Here is a 19,927-nt window from a genome sequence, read left to right as displayed (position 1 = left end):
CCAGCCTTATCAAATTATTACACATTATCACAGATAAAAACACAGAGTATGCATTGTTAGGAATGATGTACTCTGTCTGTGCCCCCATTTCAATCTCAAATCTCTGCACTGGAAAAAAAATCTAAATCTAGATAATTCATTTTTTTCTTAAAATAAGTACAGTATTTTGCCAATGGAACAAGACAATTTACACTTAAAATAAGAAAATCTAATTGCATCTTCTTATTTCAAGTGCATATTATCTAATTATCTTATTTTAAGAGTAAAAATACTCGTTCCGTTGGCAAACTTTCTTATTTACCCACTCAAATTAAGGGTAAATACACTTAATTTAAGAAATCTTTACTCATTTCTGGTTCGTTTTTCCAGAGTGTTATGTACATAACGAAGACAGGACTAATTGGACAGAGGAACTGTCCTAACTACTTGGAAAAACATTAGTTTTGGCATGCAATAGGCAGGTAATATTAGGGATTAACAGACTCACACATCATTAATAATACTGTTCCAAACAATTGTCATGGTCAAGCTTGAAAGGCTCAGTTTGGGCAACTGGACATGGAATTTTCTAGAAGTCGTCTTCTAGAAAAATTCACTTCCCATTGCCTAAACTAAACCTTTCAAGCTTGTTTTGTACAATGCAACATAACATTTTGGCCTAAATGACATTAAATAAACCTGATTAGAGTGTTACTTTTAATTTTAAAGGTTTGTTCTGTTTAAAGAAATTTTTAAATTAGCTTTTTCACTGTTTGCAAAATAAAAGTAGATGACATTAAAAACACCAGACACATGCAGTGCTGGTTAGTATCTGAGCAGGTTTAACCAGGAAGCAGCCTCTTTAATGTTAGGAAAATGTCTAAAATGTCAAATGTTAACTTGGCACTACATACTGCACAAGCATAATTGGGAAATGTCATGGAAGATTTGTTCTGGAAGAAAAAAAGATGAAGGCCAGACCAACAGTTGCAGGCAAGCCTCAGAAAAAGACTAGAATATCTGGAATAAACTGAAGGACTTTGAAACCAGAACCCAGGGCTTGTTTGGCATTAAATTACCATATAGCTCCAGGAATTAAACTGTAACAGTGTGACATGGAGCTGGAAGTTTCATTGTTTGTAGATGCTTTACTGCAGAAGGTGTAAAGATAAGACTTGGAGATTATTTGATCAATACTTAAATATCTAATAGGGATTTGTGGGTGATATTTAGACTGACAGATTCTTTAAGGCTACTGAATGAGGCCGTTAACTCCTGCTGGTCAGCTTAAAAAAAAAAACAGCCTTTCCTGTAAGCTATCAGACAAGAATCTTTGTAATGTATGTGTAACCTCACCCAAGCTTTCAGACCTCTTTAATATCCTCATTACCATCCAGTACGCATTTTCAGTTTGATTTCCATTTTAAAGACACCTGCTGAAAGAATGAAGTTTAACAGTTTTATATACAGTAAAATACTGAAAGATTGTGTAAAGTTTGAATAAGTTACAATTTTAGCAAAAAAATGCTTATCGTTGTTTGAGCTATTTTACACAACTCAACGAAAGTGCTCCCTTTCCCTGAATTCATTCAAATTATAACGAAGAATATGCTGAAGTTAGGAGATCGATATAACAAAAAAAATAAATCTATAGAGATATATATTTATATCAAATATAGATATTAAACACTGAAAAGGAGTCAAGGATGTTATTGGAGGACAGAACAAGACCTTATTACTTTTATAAAAGAAATAAATACATAGTTTTTTACATTTTTCTAAAGAAAAAAGGGTAAAGGCTTTATTTGGTACAACATAATTTTATTTATGTTATTTTATTTATTATTATTAGTTTATTTAGCTTTTTTACATTTTACTGATCTTATTAAGTTTTTAACTTGTCTTATTAACTTTTTATAAATTAATTTACAGTAGGTAGTACATATAACACACAGTAGGCAGCATTAGAATCCTGGTGGTATATTATGAAGCAGTTACAGTCAGCATTAACACAGAAATAGACTTTGCAGACCACATTTTACTTAACAATTTTGCCTTGTTTGCTACAAGGCGAACAATGAACATTTTGCTTAATTGAACTGATTCAAAACCGAAAAAAAAAAAAAAAAAAAAAACATTTTTATGTTTATTTTAGACTCAGTAAAGGTCATTATGACTGATTTTGCTCAACATTTTGAGTTTTATTACATTTCATTTTTAATTTGTTAGAGTGCATTTTTAATTTAATTGCAATAAATCACATCAAAATAAAATAGCTTAAGTTTTAAGGATGGAGTCACATGGTTTTTTATAGTTATGCCATTCCTAATTTATGATTTATGTGATGATTATGCCTGAAATAATCAATCAACACCTGTATCTCATTAACAAGGTCTGCTCCTCCGTCATTCAGTTCAGGCTGCAGGTCAGCTGGGGAAACCCCATTTGGTCTACTGCAGGTATTTCACCAGTTGCTATGCATACTGTGTATCTGCATCATGATGGATTATAAAGGCATGATGAGAAATTAGATTCTAAGGATTTGTTGTGTTATGATTATTTCAATCTTGCCCAGAAAGACTGGACCTTCCCCACAGTATAATACCCCCCTTACAATGCATCACCGGTGGAAAACTGACCAAACTTCATTTTGAAATTTCAAATTTTAAAATAAAAATGCACAAATGGAAATGCTCTTTCATGTTAAAGTCAAAGCTACATTTTCTCAGTAGGTCAAACATCTAGTAATGATAGAAATAATCTAGAAATAAAGTAATATAAGCCATAACAACTACTGAGGTATAAATTATTTTCCTTGTGGTCAAATAATGCAATACTGGTGACTAAAGTAATGTAGAAATGTTAGTGTTTGTTATGTGTATATCACAATATAGGCAAGAAACGAGCTGCTTAGCCTTTGTGGTTCCAGTTCTCCTGAAAACCCTAACAAACAGAACCTCTAAACATGTACGGCCAAAATCTATAACACCCAACAAGACCCAATGTGTCCACTTTAAATTCAAGAATGAAAAGTGAAATAGCTTATTAGTCAAAATCAAGAAATTGAAATCGGTTGGGCAGAGGCCCTGTGTACATTTTATGGAGGGGAAGGTTATTCTAGAGACTTGAATGATACATTTTAAGATGTTTGGGGGAAATCCTAAGTAATTTCTGTAAGTTAACTCTTCCCATGAAGTTTTGCATTCACCATTTCCTCAGACGGATGGGGCAGGGAGCACATGTAAAACACACTCAAAAAAAAAATCTAGAAGTTTTAGTTGTCTACCAGCATATACATCGAAAAAGCTGCATTAGTACCATTGAGATAAAAAAAAATGCCAGTGATATACATTGGCAAATTATTGCCAGTGGGTCAAAATGGGTTTAAGATTATAATAAACCCTTGTGTTCCCAAGAGGCCACTTTGTTATATATACACTCTGCCATATTTTTTATCAAATACGCCCAATATTTAGATATACATCAACCTTTACGATTTTTTTGGAGAAAATCTTCAGGAAAAATTCCTCAATTATAATTTACTAGCATTATAATGGGCAGGAGTTACATAGAATGCCCCCCTTAAAGGTCCATTTGGAGATCAATTAGTTTATCTTTGTTAAAAGAAAATCTGGGTTTTATATCCTTCGGGTGTCTTTAGTTACTAAATATTTGTAATGTAATAACACAATTAACAATTACACTAATGTAAAAAGATTTTTCAACCTGGCCACCTGGTCCTTGGAAGAGTGGGTGTTTTTAAAGCACTTTCGTGTCCCTGTCCTATCGAACCCCCGCAAACTAATTTACAAAACAATGGTGATAAACTGGGCTGTTCACAGCCTCAAGTTGGGACCACCTTGGGATTTAAAGGAATGAGTGGTCTTTTGCACCATCTGATAATTCTAGTACTAAAACCACCTTTAGAATAATAATAAAAAAAAAGACAAAGAAAAAAAAAACCCATAAACTTCTGTACATCAGTCACTCATATCTATTAAAGATAATTAGAAATTACAATTTCAATTTTGCATCACTTCCTAAATAAAGTCAACAGGTGTTAAAAATCCTAGCTTTAAATGAAGATTATGGGACTGAACTATACAAGCTAAGACAAAGGACGCAAGACAAACTGGTTGAAATAAAATGGTTTTTATTGTTTAGCCATGTCATAACCTCCTCAAAATAAACAGCAGGACTACTACCGTTTGTCGACCTAGCTACCATTGATAGAACATAAAACTTCTGTCAGGTCACCAACGATAGCGTTATTTTTTTTTTTTTCTTTCCGTTCCCATCAGACATCCAATGATGGCATACAAAATAGCTGTTAACCTACCAGTGATACTGTATATAAAAACACTTGTTTGTAGATTTATCCCCTCCCCCCTCAATTTCTCCCATTTAGAACATTTGACATTGACATATTCGTATGCTTAAACAAGCACATATTAAGAGTGCATAATTCTCCATTTTTGAGATTATATAAAAAAAACTACACAATGTTACACTTTAAGTCAGAGTACATATCAATTGATTATTAGTGTTCTACACATTCGACCATAACCAAAGGAACATTGTATATCACTATAACTTAACACTACATGTAATATACGTTCTTAAAAAAAATACAAATGATTAGCATTGAAGAGAAAATGAAGATGGATAGTGCGAAGGCAAGCTGGGTCTGTACCATATAATGAGTAATACAAAAAGAAATAAAAAATAGAATAAGAAAAGTAGAAACGAAAAAAAAAAAAAACTAATACAGGCAAGGCTAAAACATGTGTTTCACACTTTTAAAGATCAACCTCATGTGCACTCATCCAAACAGATAACCTCCTCTTAAACCTCCTGAATGATATCTTTGATACTTGGAAATTCTGGTTTCATCCCTGCTTCAACTTGCTCAAACAATCCTGTGGCAACCATCTTTGATTTTTTTTTTTCCTTGTGTCAGGCACTTTCCAAGACCTCTTTTTCCTCGCGTTACCTTTAACACTCGACAGGGCACTCGTAATGCTGCTTCAGACAATACAGGACAGTCACAATGCAGGTTCTATTGGAAAATGACTGCAAAAAAACAGACAAACAAACAAGATTAAATTAATAAGCTATATACCAATGCTGGTGACGTCTAAGATCTATAGTCCATCTTACCAATCCTAAAGGTCGGTGTCAAACCAGGCCAGCTGGTTGCTGTCCATTAGTTCCTGGGTGTGGCCAAGATCTGGCAGAGGATCAGTATGGTGACCCAGGTCAGGCAGTGCATCAGCATGGTAGTCTGCACCTTCCATCATGGGGTCTAACAGAGTGTCCTGGCCATAAGCTGCTGGGTAAGCCCGATACGCTCCGTCTGAAAAGCAAAAACAAAAATCAACAAAATTTAATAAATACAATATTATGTCATTACTGTTGGTTCCATGTTAAATAGCTGGTTTTATTTGTCAGGAAGGATGTACAGTAAGGAAACTGTTTAGTTACTGGATCTTTATAAACTCACGGGTTTTTTCTATGCAGTTCAATACTGAAAGAGAGAAGTCTCAGTGAAGAAACAAAAGTAAAGTTACTTTCAGTGTAAAAAACTACTTAAAATCTTTAGACACGCAGGCCATGTGGAACAACACAAGAGTGAAGTTCATGGAAAGACACACGCAAAAAAAATTAAAAAAATTGTAGACTCACCATCTTGCCTGAAAGCCAGAGGGTCTCCCTGTGCTGCCATATCCAGTCCAAGGTCTCCAGTCTAAAGAGACAAAAACCAATTAGATAACTGGTGGGGATAGATAGCCATGTCTAAATACATCAATTCATTTAATCCAGCTCAATTAGCTCTGCAGGTTAAATTAAACTGTTCTTCTAAGCGGCCCTGAGACCAAAGTGTACCGCTACCAACCTTAAAGGCCATGAACCTGATTTAATTTTAATCTCTCTTTTTAAATGCTATATTGTGTGGCAGAAAAATAAAAAAATTGTATGAAAATAAATTGTACATTAATTGCACATATGAAGGAGTCCATGCATTTCTAGTGTAGGGTTGTAACTTTAACGCGTTCTCCAAGCCCAAGCAAGGCACTGCTTTTAAGAGAAGCATGGCAGCGACCAACGGGAAAGTTTTTCATTATGTAAATCTGGGTCCAGCCTGCAAGAGATGGAGAGCTTCCCGGTGATGCATCAGACTGAATTTGAAGTTGAAAATGGCCGCAATCCTCTTAGACTAGGAGTCTGCATCTTGTTTTGGTTTCTTTTAATATATTGTGTAAGAGATTTAACAAATATTTATGTTTCCAATGCTGTAAAAAAATTTTTATAATTAATACATTTAAACAATAAATTTAAACATTTCTGTCAAAGAAAATTTGAGTCATGGACTGAAACAAGTTTCAGTGCTGCGGGGTGTCAGACAGGTGGCTGTTGTAAACAAAGTGGCGCGTGTATCATGGGCCATGGATCCAAAAGGGGAAAAAAGGAATATAGCTGATAAGAACAGAGGATTTAAAGGAGAATGGACAGAATCATTTGCTTGATTACCAATGCTGAAGGATTGCCTGCATGTTTGCTTTGTAATGAGAAGTTGTCAAATAATAGAAAGAGCAATTAGTAAAGGCATTTCCAAACTAGGAAAGTGCCTCAACGGGAGGAGTTAGGGCTGGGGCTTACAGCTCACATCTAAACTGCTTTTTTTCTTGGTTTGTGCTTCACACTTCAAGTCTCCAGGGTGAAGGGTATGCAGCCTCTAACAGTCTTTAGAAGGTTAATAAACTGTGACATTTGAGTTTAAAGTTACAGGCTGAGGAAGTTCACTTTACATTTGTTCCAGCAGACCTACAGTAGCTTCATTCCAGCAGACCTACAGTAACTTTATCCTCGGGGATAAAATAATCTAGATTTATAATAAAGAACATATAAGACTGCTTATAATTTCCTAAAAACGCAACTAAAATACTTTGCACTACCTTTACTTTGTTAATGACGCAGTCAGTGCATTTTAGAAGAATGCTTATTTAAATTCAGTCGTAAGAAATAATTTTTTTTTTTAAAAAGTACTTCAGAGAGAGAAATGAAAACATCACTTTGTTAGACAATGCACCAAATCTTTGTTCTTCTGTGGAGATCAGAAGAATCTTAGTTCCATTAAGCTTCATTACAAGTGTTTCATTAACTTTGTTACTGCTGAGATTCATTGGAGTATTGAATTTGTCTTATCTTAGCATTTAGTCAGTAAGGGTGCATACATCATTCCAGGCCATGGGCTCAGTCCTGAACAGTGAGCTGGTTAGCTCTACAGACAGGCGTTTCTTGTAGTCCTGGGGTTTGTCTTCAGACATGCGGAACAGGACAGCCGCAGCATATGTGGCTATAAGAGAACAAAAGGAAACCAATCAAGCAACCCCAAACACAAATAGAACAGTGAGTGAACTGTTATCTCTGAGTATACCCACCAACACCCTCATTACGGGAATGCAGCAGCTCTGTGAGTGGTGCAGTGGCCCCCTCTGCTTCAATAGCCTCGGCAGCCTCCTTGTCCTGAGCCAGTTCACACAGAACACCTGCTGCAACACGCTGGATATTTTCCACTGGAGAATACAACAACTGGACAAGAAAACAGAAGGGGGGAAAAAAAGTAAGTTTTTTGTTGTTTTAAAATAAAGCAAATCTTACTGATGTTGATGGGTCCTACCTGGACAAAGAGTGGAATGGTGTTGAGCCCTCTGATTACAATCCTGTTGTGGACATCCCGGGCCAGGATGTGCAGAGCTCCTGTGCAGCCTTCAACTATTTCCTCCATACGCACACCCTCCTGGATAGCAGGAAGACAATTTAAATATGAGGAGGGTAAAAACAAATGTAAATGAAAAGAAAAGTTGGATTAAATTCCATACCACAAATTGCTGCTGGTTGCCCCCCATGCTTGTGCGTCTCTGGGTGTCCTGATGTGCTCGAACAAGCAGTTGGACAAGTCGGGGGATGGCACCCTGCTCCCGCAAAGCGCTGTGATTGGCCGGGCACAGGGCTAGGTTGCGAATAAGACCAACTGTTGCCTATACAGAAGATGAATAGCACTTTTTAGAAATAAAATGAATGTTGTTTGTCTGGTTAATTTTAAAGTGTGAAATTGTAAAATGACCTTGATTAGTGGCCAGTGGGAAGGTGGGTGCAGCAGCTTAACAACCACAGGCAGCCCGTAGTGAAGGCGCACAGCATTCTGGGCCATCTCTGCATCCTGGTGGCGGGAAGTCAGGTGACGCAGGGCGCACACAGCCGGCTCTGTGATATCTTCTCTGTCTCCAGCTCGCAGCACAGTTCGGACCAAAGCCTCGATGCCACCAACCTTACAAGACCATCCACGTGTTGATGTTGTAAATCAGTAAAAGTTAAATTAAATCTCAGCTGAATAGTTACACAGTCCATACCTGGCAGACCATGAGTTTGTTGCTGTAATTGTTGCAGGTCAGGTTAGAGAGGATGCCTGCAGCACATGTCACCACATTGATGTCATCACTGCCCAACAGTTGGACAAGGGTACCCAGGAGACCCTCCATCCCTTCCTAGAGTAGAGAATAAATACATGCAACTCAACTTAAAGGTAAAATTTTTTATTCTATACTAAATTAAAACTCTAGTAAATCCTCTGATCCCAGCTATATGATAGATAGCATTATACTGCATGGATTGGAACCATCTCTGACATGCTGATACTTTTTAAAAAAGAAAATAATTTTCAACCCTCTGGAAACATAAAAAAGTGAAGATAAAAGTATAAAGGGAAAATAAATGCCTCATAAACATCCCAAGGTACAAATAGCTTCTCTCTTCAGTTTGGCTGCAGACATAATCCTGACTCATTTGTCAATATCCGATATTTAGTGCTAAAGCTAATATGAGATGCTAACATATTTATAATATTGTGCATAGTTATGGTAAACATTACCAACTGTAAGCATTAGTTTCAAAGGCTTATGGTTGTAGAAACTCATAATTCTTAAATCCATAACATTACCTTTTCACTATTGTGAGTACAACAACCTGCACATCATTTTTAATTACTCTGATGCTTAACAATTTAGTAACTTCATAAACCTAATATTTGTTTGACCAATCAATGTTACTCTGGGGTTGCTGAGGAAAAGTTTGAGACATCATACGATCTAAAGGGATCAAGGATTTTTTTTCCCTTTTAGGCAAGTTCTCTGTTTTGTTTTGTTTCCAAGAGCAATTAGTAAATTATTTGATGACAGAAAGATTTGCCGTTAAAAAAAAAAAAAAAAAACACAAAAAACAAAACAGAGCAGCAAACTCAACAACTCCCTGTTGTTAAACTAGAACAACATTGGTGAGGTAATTAGTAATATTACTAATAAAAGGATCTCCACAGAAAATACAGCTCTATTTTTCCTATTGGTTTCCTAAATATTTTCACTTAGGTTTGATGTCCTTTTCAAACAATATCAGAGGGTTCTCTATTCAGCAGAAACTTTCATACAGAGATCTTCACTGTCTTTATAACACCACCAACCGTATAATTAGTAAGAACGCAGATCGGATTCATTATTTTCAAGCAGGCTGCTGATTAACCAGGACCAGTTAGATGTACTACAGCTTTTTACCTGTTTAGTGGCAGCATCTGAGAGATTCCTCAGAGTCCAGAGGCAGTTCTGAACCAGTCGCTGGCTGGGGTCAGTGAGATGAAGGCCCAAAGCTTGCATTCCACCTAGAAGATCAATATTAGACAATTATGATAATTAAATCATAACTTTGGTATATAATATACCCTATTATTAAACCTATACAGAGCCATTGTGATAATTGTTTGATTTGTGTTTTAAGTACCCGCTTCTACAATAGCAGGCTTGTTGCTCGAGCAGACAGAGAGCACTTTAAGCACTCTGCTTGTGGTCCAAAGTAGTTTCTCATATGTGAAAGTCCTCATTATGTTGACCAGGGCTTGAGGTCCACCGCTGGCCAGAATGATGAGCTAAAAAAAAAAAAAGTTTAACCATTAGCTATTGTAGGAAGATTAAGTTGTAAATGGACACAAAAAATATTCTTTTCCTATTTAATTAAAAATATTAAACATCTGCTGGATGAAAAATGATGGATCATTTGGTACCTTGCTTTCCTGATTGCCATATGCTAGAATCTGCAGACAATCAGTAGTGATGGCCAAGAACTTGACATTGGTGTTAGACAACAGGGCTACCATCTTCTGCAGCCCTCCAGCCAGGCGCACCGCCATTTTGGCCCCTTCCTGGTGCAGTAACAGGTTGTGGAGTGTAGTGATTGCGTAGAACAAAACGCTGTCCACTGGGGAGCTGAAGGACAAACATGTGACAGTGAATCGTGACTTAGAGATGAAAACAACTGATGTGGCTGTGACAGAAACAAGTATTCAGAATTTTTATTCTCTTTAATAAGGCTGCAAAACATTTTATCAAACATTCTGATTCTCAGTTTTTCCATGTAACGCTTTACATGTGCAGTAAATAGAACATTTTGTCAACGACAGATAGCAGCTAAATGAATATCTAACACAAAGTTAATAAGTGTGTTGCCAAAATGATGCTTCAATGCGTCGTATGCATGTCTGTCCACCCAATCAGACCAGCAATGGAAATTGTTGCCAAGTCAAATCAGACAGCGGACGCAACACGAGAGAAACTTCAACATTCAAAGACCTCTATACCCCTTTATTCCATTACAGCCCAGGTGTCAATCTATAAAAATCATTAATAAGTAGTTCACCCCACTGTCTTTACTCCTACCTTTGGTTCAAACATAGTAAGAAACATGATGCAGGAAAGAAGTCAAACACAGGTGCTGCCTCCAACAGGTCTTAACCCGCCCTGCAGTCGAGTGTTTTGGCTGCAAGTTTAGTCCTTTTATGAGCTTTTAAACAATCACCTTAGATGTTCAGAAACGTGTGTTGACATTTTGTGTCATACCTCTCCCAACTGACCTTCTCATCTATAATAGAATAGTTTGGAGGGGGTAGTCCTAGAAAACTGCTTGACACTGCAAACAACAAAGCTGTGTGGCAAGTAGGTTTCAAAACTTATATCTCGATATATTTCTTAAATTTAGTCGATATGATTGAATCTCAATATCGATATAAACAAAATAAAATCCTAGGAAATACTGCGAGGAATGCTTATGACAGAAGGTTCTACATCCGTATAACAATTATTTTGGCATGTTTATAAAATTCTTCTGCTATAATATTTCAGAAACCTCTGCTTAAAAAAAATCCTACTGTTAGGATAATTAGCATTGAAGATGTGTCAAAGTCAGTGGGGAAAAAAAAAGAACCAAGGCTTGGTTGTTGAACACATAAAAAACAGCAACTATAGGAGACATATTGCACCAGAAACATTTATCCATAGATGGGGGGGGGGGGGGGGATGCACTATATGCACTAATTGACAAGCGTTACAGCATATAATTCAACTTCTCTTCTCAGTCGCATAAAAAAAAAAAGTAAAAATTATATCAGAAACATTTTACTACTCCAAGTATTGCAACAAACTCACAATTTTCTTGTTACCCTCGCCAAGGAGGTTACGGTTTTAGCTGAGTTTGTGTTTGTCTGTCCATCTGTAAGTGTACTGGATAATTTGGAAAATTCTGAACAGATTTTAAATGGCCTCGCTCGAAGTCTTGATATGCTGCTCAAAAAACAAAAAGTGCAGACACACAGTGTGTCTTATTTATAAACCTCTGAAAGTATTTTACGGATTTTTTTTACAGAAAGTTGCACCTCATGCCAACGAACAATTTCAATCTGGTAACGATCCAGATCATCACAATATGGGGGGAAATTTGTTTTTTGGCAGAAGTCTGTGCTCTGAGTGCTTTTCTAGTTTTAAAGTTTGTCTGAAGATTCAGCTATCTGTGAAATATAATAGAGCCATTATTTGGATTAGGGAAAAACTGACAAAACATGACTTACAGCAGCAAAAGAGTATGATGTTACAATCAGTGGACTTTTTCTAATAATCAAAAAAGCTCAGCAGCATCGGATACCGTCACTAAGTAGAACCCAACTTTATTTTCAAGCAAGGGATCACCAAAAGGCGCTAACTAGAATCGTAGAGTTTTGAGCTGCCAATCAGAAACCCAAGAATTCTGTTTTCATTAGTGAACACACCACACCGAGCTTTACCAATTCATAGTAGCAGACAGGACTCTTTAGTGCCACTGTTGAAACCAAAGGAATCAAACTATGAGTTAAGCCATTATTATTATTGCTGAGGTCTTTGAAATGAATTCACTGAAAGTGCAGAGATATAGGATTACCATTTTAAAAAAGGAAGCTTTAAGACCCAGCGTTTATTCTGATGACCCACATCTTCTGCTTTTAATACATTTTAAGAGTACTAAACAAAAACGAAACATAAAAATAGACTCTTACTTCCATTTGATTTGAGTACCTAAAGAAAAAAAGCCTTTACAGTATTAAAAGGAATGCATTAGCAACCCTTCAGATTTCCTACCCTAGCATCTTGACCAAAGCAGGAATGCCTCCAGATTTGAAGATTGCAAGAAGTCCTTCACGGTGATGGGAAAGGTTGTGCAATGTGCCAGCAGAGCAACGAGCCGTCTCCACATCATTGGTGTTTTGCATGGCACGGACAACTGCGGAAACCATTTGTGGTGAACGCATGAGGGCGTGACGTGATGCCTCCTTCTTTGACAACTGATGCACCATTACTGCAGCTTTGTTCACAACAACCTGAAACAGGAGTTTTTGTTAAGACTGGTAATAAAAAGTGGATATCAAAAATATTAATGAAGCGTTTATTAATAAATTATTTAAGAATCCTTGAGTGATAATTGTTCACAAACCTGGTCCTCATCATTGAGCAATTTTGTGAGCTCAGGTATGGCCCGAGTGGCCAGCTCAGCATCATCCTGATAGTTAATGAGATTAACCACAGCATGCTTTAGCATCTGAGATGGTTCTGCCAGCCGTTGGACTGCCGTTGGATGGGCAGCATCCAACTGGGTGGGCGGGATTTGAATGCCCTCTTCTAAAGTCTCAGGGAACATAGCTGCACGCACACGCTGGGCTCTGGTCATGGCATAACCTTCAATGTCTAGGAAAAATAAGAGGAAATTACAAATCTGACAAACCTTTGAGTGTTTTCTCCACATTATAATAACCATTATTGATCCTATTTTTTTTCTGAAGTTCAACTTGGTAGTATGTTCACCAGCTTGACAGTCTTTGTTTCTCATACCTGTTGTCTCAGGAGTGAAGGGCTGGTTAAACTCCCAGTCATAGAGCGCTGGATCATCTTCCTCAGCATCAGGGTTCCCTTTGCCACTCAAAGATGGTGCTGTGGTGGTGACGCCAGACTGGATTCCTGAATCTAGATAAGACTGCTGCTGCCACTGGCTCACAGCAGCCTTGCTGTCACCCATAGCCATGTCCAACTCCATCAGATCAGCTAAACAGAAAAATAAAAAAGACATGAGGAGCAGAAATTCCCATTGGTCTAAATTGAGCAAAAACTGACTAATTTGTGAAAATCTTTCATTGGAAAATTTACATTTTCAGAGTCAAGCTTTAATTTCAGTTTTTTCCCCAAACTCTTCAAAATTGTCTAAAATAGGAATTAGCTATTTAGTAATTGGGCACAACGTGTATTCCCTAAGATCCCCACTTTTCAAAATGTTCAAACTTAACATGGTTCTTTTTTTACCTTTTTGCCCAACATTCATGAATCTTAAAAGAATGTCACACTGAAAGTTCTCAAATCAAATGAGGGACATTGTTTGAAGTACACCACAAAAAGCAGTATGCTGCAGAATACAACTCATTAAAAAATGCATACAGCTCTGTTAGCAATATTTTTAGATCCACTGGACAGGTACAAGCAGCAAAGATGGTGGAAGGACTTTACCTTCATGACCTCATTTGCAAGTTTTTTTTAAGAGTTTTTTTTTTCATGTTCAGATCTTTAAACACTTGTAACATGTGCCTGGGTTCTGTGAATAAGTCTGAACCGAGCCTGGTTCTGCTGGAGGTTTCTTCCCGTCAAAAGGGAGTTTTTCCCTCTCCACTGTCGCTACAAGCATGCTTAGTGTGAGGGATTGGCTTCGAGTCAATGAAAACAACTGATTTTACCTAGAAAACTTTGAAGCAAAAGTCCTTTGAGATGGAGTGTGTTGTGAACTGGCGCTATATAAATAAACTGAAATGAATTGAATGCAAAGTGTTGTTTGCATTTATCTATATCCCACCGTCTGATAAGCAATATAAGCAATCACTAGTGAAACCATCAAAAATTAATCAAGCAAAAATGTGATATGAGAATGTGCACTGTGCAGATATCGTGTTCCTGAAAAAAACATATTGTGAAAGAATTGACACTTTTATAGGATTTGAAAATAATTTTGGAATTCACATAATATTCTTATGTGAATTTGACCCCTCAGCCTTTGGTTTTGCAACAATCATAGTAAACCTTCACACTTAATGTTATTTAATTTGATCTAACAATATTCTAAACAAATAGGAATATTTCCAATCTAAAAACTGAAAGAATAAATCCAATTAATAAACTCCAAATACAGAGATAAATGTTTTGAAGCCGTTTTTTGTTACTCAGAGTAAATACATAGTAAAGAAAAACTTTCCCCCACTTTTATGCTACATGTGCTTCAACCCAAACTTCCAAAACGCAGTGTTACAGTAACTAATCAACATAAGGCCAAATCGAGAACAAGTGCAATGGAGTAAAACTACTTTATAAAAATCACAGAATACCAAAAAAAAAAAGCTTAAAAAATAAGTTTGCGATACTCACACTGGGTAGCCATTGTTCCTGCCTGCCCTCAGCCCGCAAAGCAAATATGTCTGAAAAAAGGGGGTGGAAAGTCATACAAGATTCAAGTAAGACAACATTTAAATGTCATATTTATCAAACTCCTAACCACAGTGTCATGGCATTTCTTCTGCGTAATAATAATAAACCTCCGCCTGCTTGTTTTTTGTTTGTTTTTCTCTTTTACTGCGCTACCTTTGCCAGGTCTTCCAACGCTTGTTCTGCTAGTTAACGTAGATAGAAGAGGAGGGGGGGAATGCCGAGTCTCCACCTCAAACCGAGAGACAGCGAAGCGGTGGGTATTTCCAGGCGAACACAATTCACCATTCAGCGGCATACAACATCAAAGGCATATTTATCCCCCTCCCCCCCTCACCACGTCCAAGTTCCGACCTCGAAGCTCGGTTTCCAATGAGAGACACAACCCCCCCTCTGCCCGCAATCACTTCTACGACTCCTCCTCTCTCATGGAGGCTCCAATTGGGAGAATAACAAGCAGACTAATCGAGACAGAGCGATAAACCCTGTCTGTTACACCAACAAGAGTGGTTTAAAACCCGAAAAAAACGGGAGCGCTTGCAAGAATTAGCCATGAAACGTGCGTAGCTATCCTTACCGTTAGTTAGCTAACTAGCTAGCTAACATAAACAATCAATGGTGAGAGATTGAAACACCCAGCAGAAACTCTCCGCTCTGGGGTGCAGTTAGCGTCACCAGTGGCTGATTTTACCAGTGGGATTTGTTCTGTATCGCTGGAACGGTGACAACTGAGGGGAAACATTAAACATCTGATTCAGGTTTGTTTAGCTTAGCTAACCGAGACATACGAAAAGTAGATCCAGGCGCCACCGTTAAAAAAAAAAAAACTGCTGTGCTGCTGCCAGCCGAATCAGAAAACCCCACCGGAGCCCCCCCTCCCCACAGATGACTGCCTTAGCTAAAGCATGAAACTGAGGCGATGTCTGAGCTAAACGTGTGGTCTTTACCAGAGTCGAGCGGCTCCTCCGTAGCTTCTGTTGGGTCGAATTCTATTCTTTTTTTTCCTGGCTGAAAATAGTAAAGGACTGCTAGGTGAACCACCCGTCCTGGTCCAAACCGCACCCGCTTGCTGCGAAGATGCTGCTTCCGCCAGTTGAGTTGAACATCAAGATGGCGAAGAGGGCAAAAATCTCAGTATCCTGCCGCGCTTCAAAAAGTAGAGCGTCTTTCCAAAATAAGTTAAACATCTAGAAAAGTGTTCAAAATCTTACTTTTATAGCTGAACGTTTCCATTCAAGGCTAATGTACCTGTAATAATAAAAGCTGATTAAATATTTGCTGCTGTTTCCGTTTGGATATTTATAAGTTTCAGGCAGGGACATTGTTAGAGGATGTGAGCCCAATACATTTATAGGCAGGTAGCTGCATACTTTATTTTTTATTGTCTGCATAAGATATTTTTTCCTGAATCTTTTTATTTATTTTTTATTACAAAAATTGCCATATAATTGCCTTCTATTCTAGAAATTCATGCCTCCATATACAATAATACCAAATGTTTAAATCAGTTTTTTTCCCCCCTTATAATAGTAGCTAATCTAAAAAGGACCACATACCATTAGATATTGTATCTATTATATATTGATCAGGGTTAAAACAATGATGATGAAATAAAGTGAGTAATTTAACAAGAAACTTAGTAATCTGCTAAGATTAACTGCTTTTACATTAAATTTATTTTGAATTTAGTTGGTTTCGTATACGGAAATATACCATGGCTTGTTTTTCTATTTTTAATGATAATGTTATTGACTTTCAGTGTAAACGAAATGCACCACATGTGGTAGTTTTTATTATCCCAATACAAAATCTTAAAAATTAGAAAAATAAAGCATCATATTGATTTACTAACACTAAGCAGAGGCACAATAAGCAGCTGCTAAGCATCCAAGAATAACAAGTGGTTTCCAACACCCAAAATCAATATCCAAATCAAATGAATCCAACCATTTTATTATTTTTTTTTTCAAAACTACAAATGTGTCAGCCTTGATATTTAATTTTATTTTGCATAAATAATTTTTGTTTTGAAGTACACACCTTCCTTTTGAATAGGTTAACTTTTTATAGGTAGGCAATCAGTTTATACTCTACCCCTCTACATGTTGCAATCACCCAAACATCTCTTTTGTGCTGACAATACCGGCTTAAAGGGGTCCAAATCACACATAAGAAAACAGTATTTTTTGTCATTGTTTTACTTTGCTCAAAATGGTATCCTTGTGAATGTTCTGTAAATGCTGGATTTCAACTTTAACACAAACCTGGTAAAGGCTTTAAACCATATGTCCTTCAAGGTTTCAACCAAGGTCCCTTGTATCAATGACCTGGACTTACAGAGCTAGAACATGCAGAGACAAATCAATCAGTTATGCTTTTTTCTCTGTGCAATTTTATCATTAAATACAATAAGGTTTACAACTAAACTGCAAACTCCACTTGTAATGCATTTTTATGACTAGAAAAGGAGGGAAACAGACAGTTATAAATGAAAGTAAAACAAACAAAAAGCAGCAGCAGTGTGTGTGAGGCATGCCACAGACCTCAAAAGGTAAAAGTCCAAATACAGCTTATTGAGAAAGACATTGTTCTATGAACAGGAAACACACCAGGAAACTACACAACATTGTTCAGAGTCTACTAAGGGTGTGAAACTTTAAAAATAAAAGTAAATTTTTCACACTATGCATATGTGAATGTGCCTATTGTGTTGACATTTCTTTTAGTTGCTTCTTTGGTGTATATTCATATTCGGTAAATCAGAATTAGCATTCCAGTAAGGTTTGTTCGGCAGATTAAAAGTACCTTTTCAAAATATCTCTCTTTTAAAGGTTTTGAGTATACTTTTTAGGTAACTAACATTTCTTTATCTAAATGTTTGCCTGGTCTAATATTCTAATATATGTCTTCATTAGCTGAAGGCAGGAAATCAATCAACAAAAAATTAAATAGAAATTGGTGGTTTTCTGAGATATTTATTGTATTACACTTAGTGAGTCAAGTTATTGAGATATGCCACATTTTATGCAAAATTGGAATTTGATGGATGAATCTGTATGTTTTATTTTTGTCAAGTGGATAATATCAACCCCCTAAAACAGGGTTGTCAAAATTATTTTCATATTATCTTAAAAAAGCTTGATTGCTGTTGTATAAATGAAACTGTTGATTTTATTGGTTTATATACACAGATCACTCTGTCTACTTTTAATTTGTACCCTTTAAAAGAATATGTGCCTCTACTTTAAGACATGATCAGCCTTTTTTGGTTGTGAAAAGCCTCATTCAGTCTGTGGGCCTAGAGTTTGACAGATGTGCCCTAGAATAGGACACATTGAAGCTCTGCCACTGCCTAGTTTACCTTGATACTATGTACAGTTGTTTAAAAGGAATTATAATAGAACAGCCTCATCTAAAAACTGTGCAGCGCTATGTAAAAAAAAAAAAACATTAGGAAATGCAATATATTGCAAGTACATTCTTCATAAAATAAATGTATTTTTTGTTGAACTGAGCAGGTAAGTGAGACACTTTGCCAGTGGAATAAGACAATTTCTATTTGAAATAGGAAAACTGCAGTCTCTTATTTCAAGTGCATAATATCTTGTTTTAAGGACAACAACGACCATTCCATTGACAGATCATCTTATTTACCTACTTAATCACAAGCAGGATCAAATTCTTGCCAAGTAGGTTTGCACTTACAAGGAATTTGACATGGTGTTGATGGTGCAGACAAATTAGATATGTATACGGAATACAGAATCTATAGCTATATGCAATGTAAAACATACAATATTTAGTATATAGTTATACACAGTAGACCGTGTTAATGTAAGTTAAATTAAGGGTAAACACATTTTAAGAAACGTTTACTTGTTTTTAGATTGTTTTTGCAGTGCATTAAGGGTTCGAATAGCACCAATCCGCCATATCCTACCCAACAGACATTACGTTAGTTATCCATTCTCCAGATTTTTTTAAAGGTCTGCATTCTCTAGTTCATTCATTGTTTGTAATATATCTGAAATCAACAGCTGATAGATGACTCCTGAAGTCCTGTAGGCTGTGAGGCAGGAAATCTAGGGATCTTTTTAGTTGTTTTAATGCCACACAAACCACTGGCAGTAGAAATAAGGAAACCTTAAAATCGTTCTAATTTTTCAATCTGGAGTCTTGTCTGACTTTCCTCTCTACCTAGCCTCCTGTCACCCCACTGTTAAAAATAATATATTTGATTTAGCAGCACAGGTAAACCTTTAATACTCACAGTGAGACACCTCTAAGTGTTGTTTATGACTAAATGATCCGTATAATTCAGTCAGGTGTATATGTTGCAAACATTGGGAAGGATTTTTGGACTTTCTTTTTACCTCTAAACCTCTACAGACAGTTTTCATTCTTTTTTTATCCTTTTTAAAACTGTAAATAAAGCTTTCCTAAAATAAGCAGCATATTCTTCTATTCTCTTCTAGAAACCAGACTGCAAAGGTAGATAGATGGACAGGATGGTTAATTGGACTAGAGCTGGATGTCTAGTTTCTGGCCCTCAAAATCCAGTTTCTTTCACCTCTTAGATGTGTCCATAATCAAGTCATTGGCAGGACTCTGGTAAACTAGATTGCACACTGAGGAGGCGATTCAGCCATTTGTTTCAGTCGTGGAAGTAGAGACACATCGGAACTGAGAAAACCTGGACAAGAAGGTGGTTGGACGTATGGCTGGACAGAAAAATGCCTGTTGGACAAAGGGATTGATGGATAAATGATAGAAAAAGATGGATGATAGAATGGGTATATACCCAATGGTAAAATGGCAAATGAATGGACACTGGGACAGGTAACACACTCAAAATACAGTCAGTCAGACTCAGTTCTTCCATGCTTTTTCACAAAAATAAAGGATGACAAAGGTAAATCCGAATAAATACACCTTTTTATTTGACTGATTGACATGTCTTGATTATACAAACGCCAACACGGAGCTCTGAAATAACAGGACCAATCAGCGAGACAATGACTGTACATTCCGAATGTGAGCCTCCTTGGCTGTAATGCCTCCTCCCCCTAAACCCCCAACCC

General features: G+C 36.8%; 1 protein-coding gene across 4 annotated transcripts; it reads right to left on the bottom strand.

The window, feature by feature from the left end:
* Nucleotides 1-4,115: 4,115 nt before the first annotated feature.
* LOC107101293 (catenin beta-1-like) lies at nucleotides 4,116-15,963 on the bottom strand. Of its 4 annotated transcripts, none has more exons than XM_015400152.1 (17): nucleotides 15,794-15,963; nucleotides 14,790-14,839; nucleotides 13,218-13,427; nucleotides 12,823-13,073; nucleotides 12,471-12,709; nucleotides 10,091-10,292; nucleotides 9,811-9,955; nucleotides 9,588-9,691; nucleotides 8,394-8,528; nucleotides 8,108-8,311; nucleotides 7,863-8,021; nucleotides 7,661-7,780; nucleotides 7,422-7,572; nucleotides 7,215-7,336; nucleotides 5,665-5,725; nucleotides 5,140-5,335; nucleotides 4,116-5,052 (listed from the first exon to the last, which is right to left on the bottom strand). In XM_015400152.1, exons 2-16 carry the CDS (start codon nucleotides 14,800-14,802, stop codon nucleotides 5,145-5,147), a joined length of 2,307 nt encoding a protein of 768 aa, XP_015255638.1. In that variant the 5' UTR covers nucleotides 14,803-14,839; nucleotides 15,794-15,963; the 3' UTR covers nucleotides 4,116-5,052; nucleotides 5,140-5,144. The 4 variants fall into 4 exon arrangements, with proteins under 4 accessions (XP_015255638.1, XP_015255641.1, XP_015255639.1 ...); XM_015400155.1 differs by lacking the exon at nucleotides 15,794-15,963 and adding an exon at nucleotides 15,424-15,445; XM_015400153.1 differs by lacking the exon at nucleotides 15,794-15,963 and adding an exon at nucleotides 15,003-15,198.
* Between the last annotated feature and the right edge of the window lie 3,964 nt (nucleotides 15,964-19,927).

The sequence above is a fragment of the Cyprinodon variegatus genome, unplaced genomic scaffold, assembly GCF_000732505.1.
Source record: "Cyprinodon variegatus isolate N-32 unplaced genomic scaffold, C_variegatus-1.0 Scaffold1078, whole genome shotgun sequence".
Classification (NCBI taxonomy): Eukaryota; Metazoa; Chordata; class Actinopteri; order Cyprinodontiformes; family Cyprinodontidae; genus Cyprinodon; species Cyprinodon variegatus.
Note: the sequence above shows the minus strand (reverse complement) of the source record. Positions and strands in the feature narration are given on the sequence as shown.

What these genes read in the sequence shown, in the direction of transcription:
- LOC107101293 (XM_015400152.1), bottom strand. An exon ending in ATGGCAATCAGGAAAGCAAG is followed by an intron (nt 9,956 to 10,090) that starts GTACCAAATGAT and finishes TTTTTTTTTTAG; the next exon opens with CTCATCATTCTGGCCAGCGG. An exon ending in TCTGGCTTTCAGGCAAGATG is followed by an intron (nt 5,336 to 5,664) that starts GTGAGTCTACAA and finishes TTTGCTTTTCAG; the next exon opens with ACGGAGCGTATCGGGCTTAC.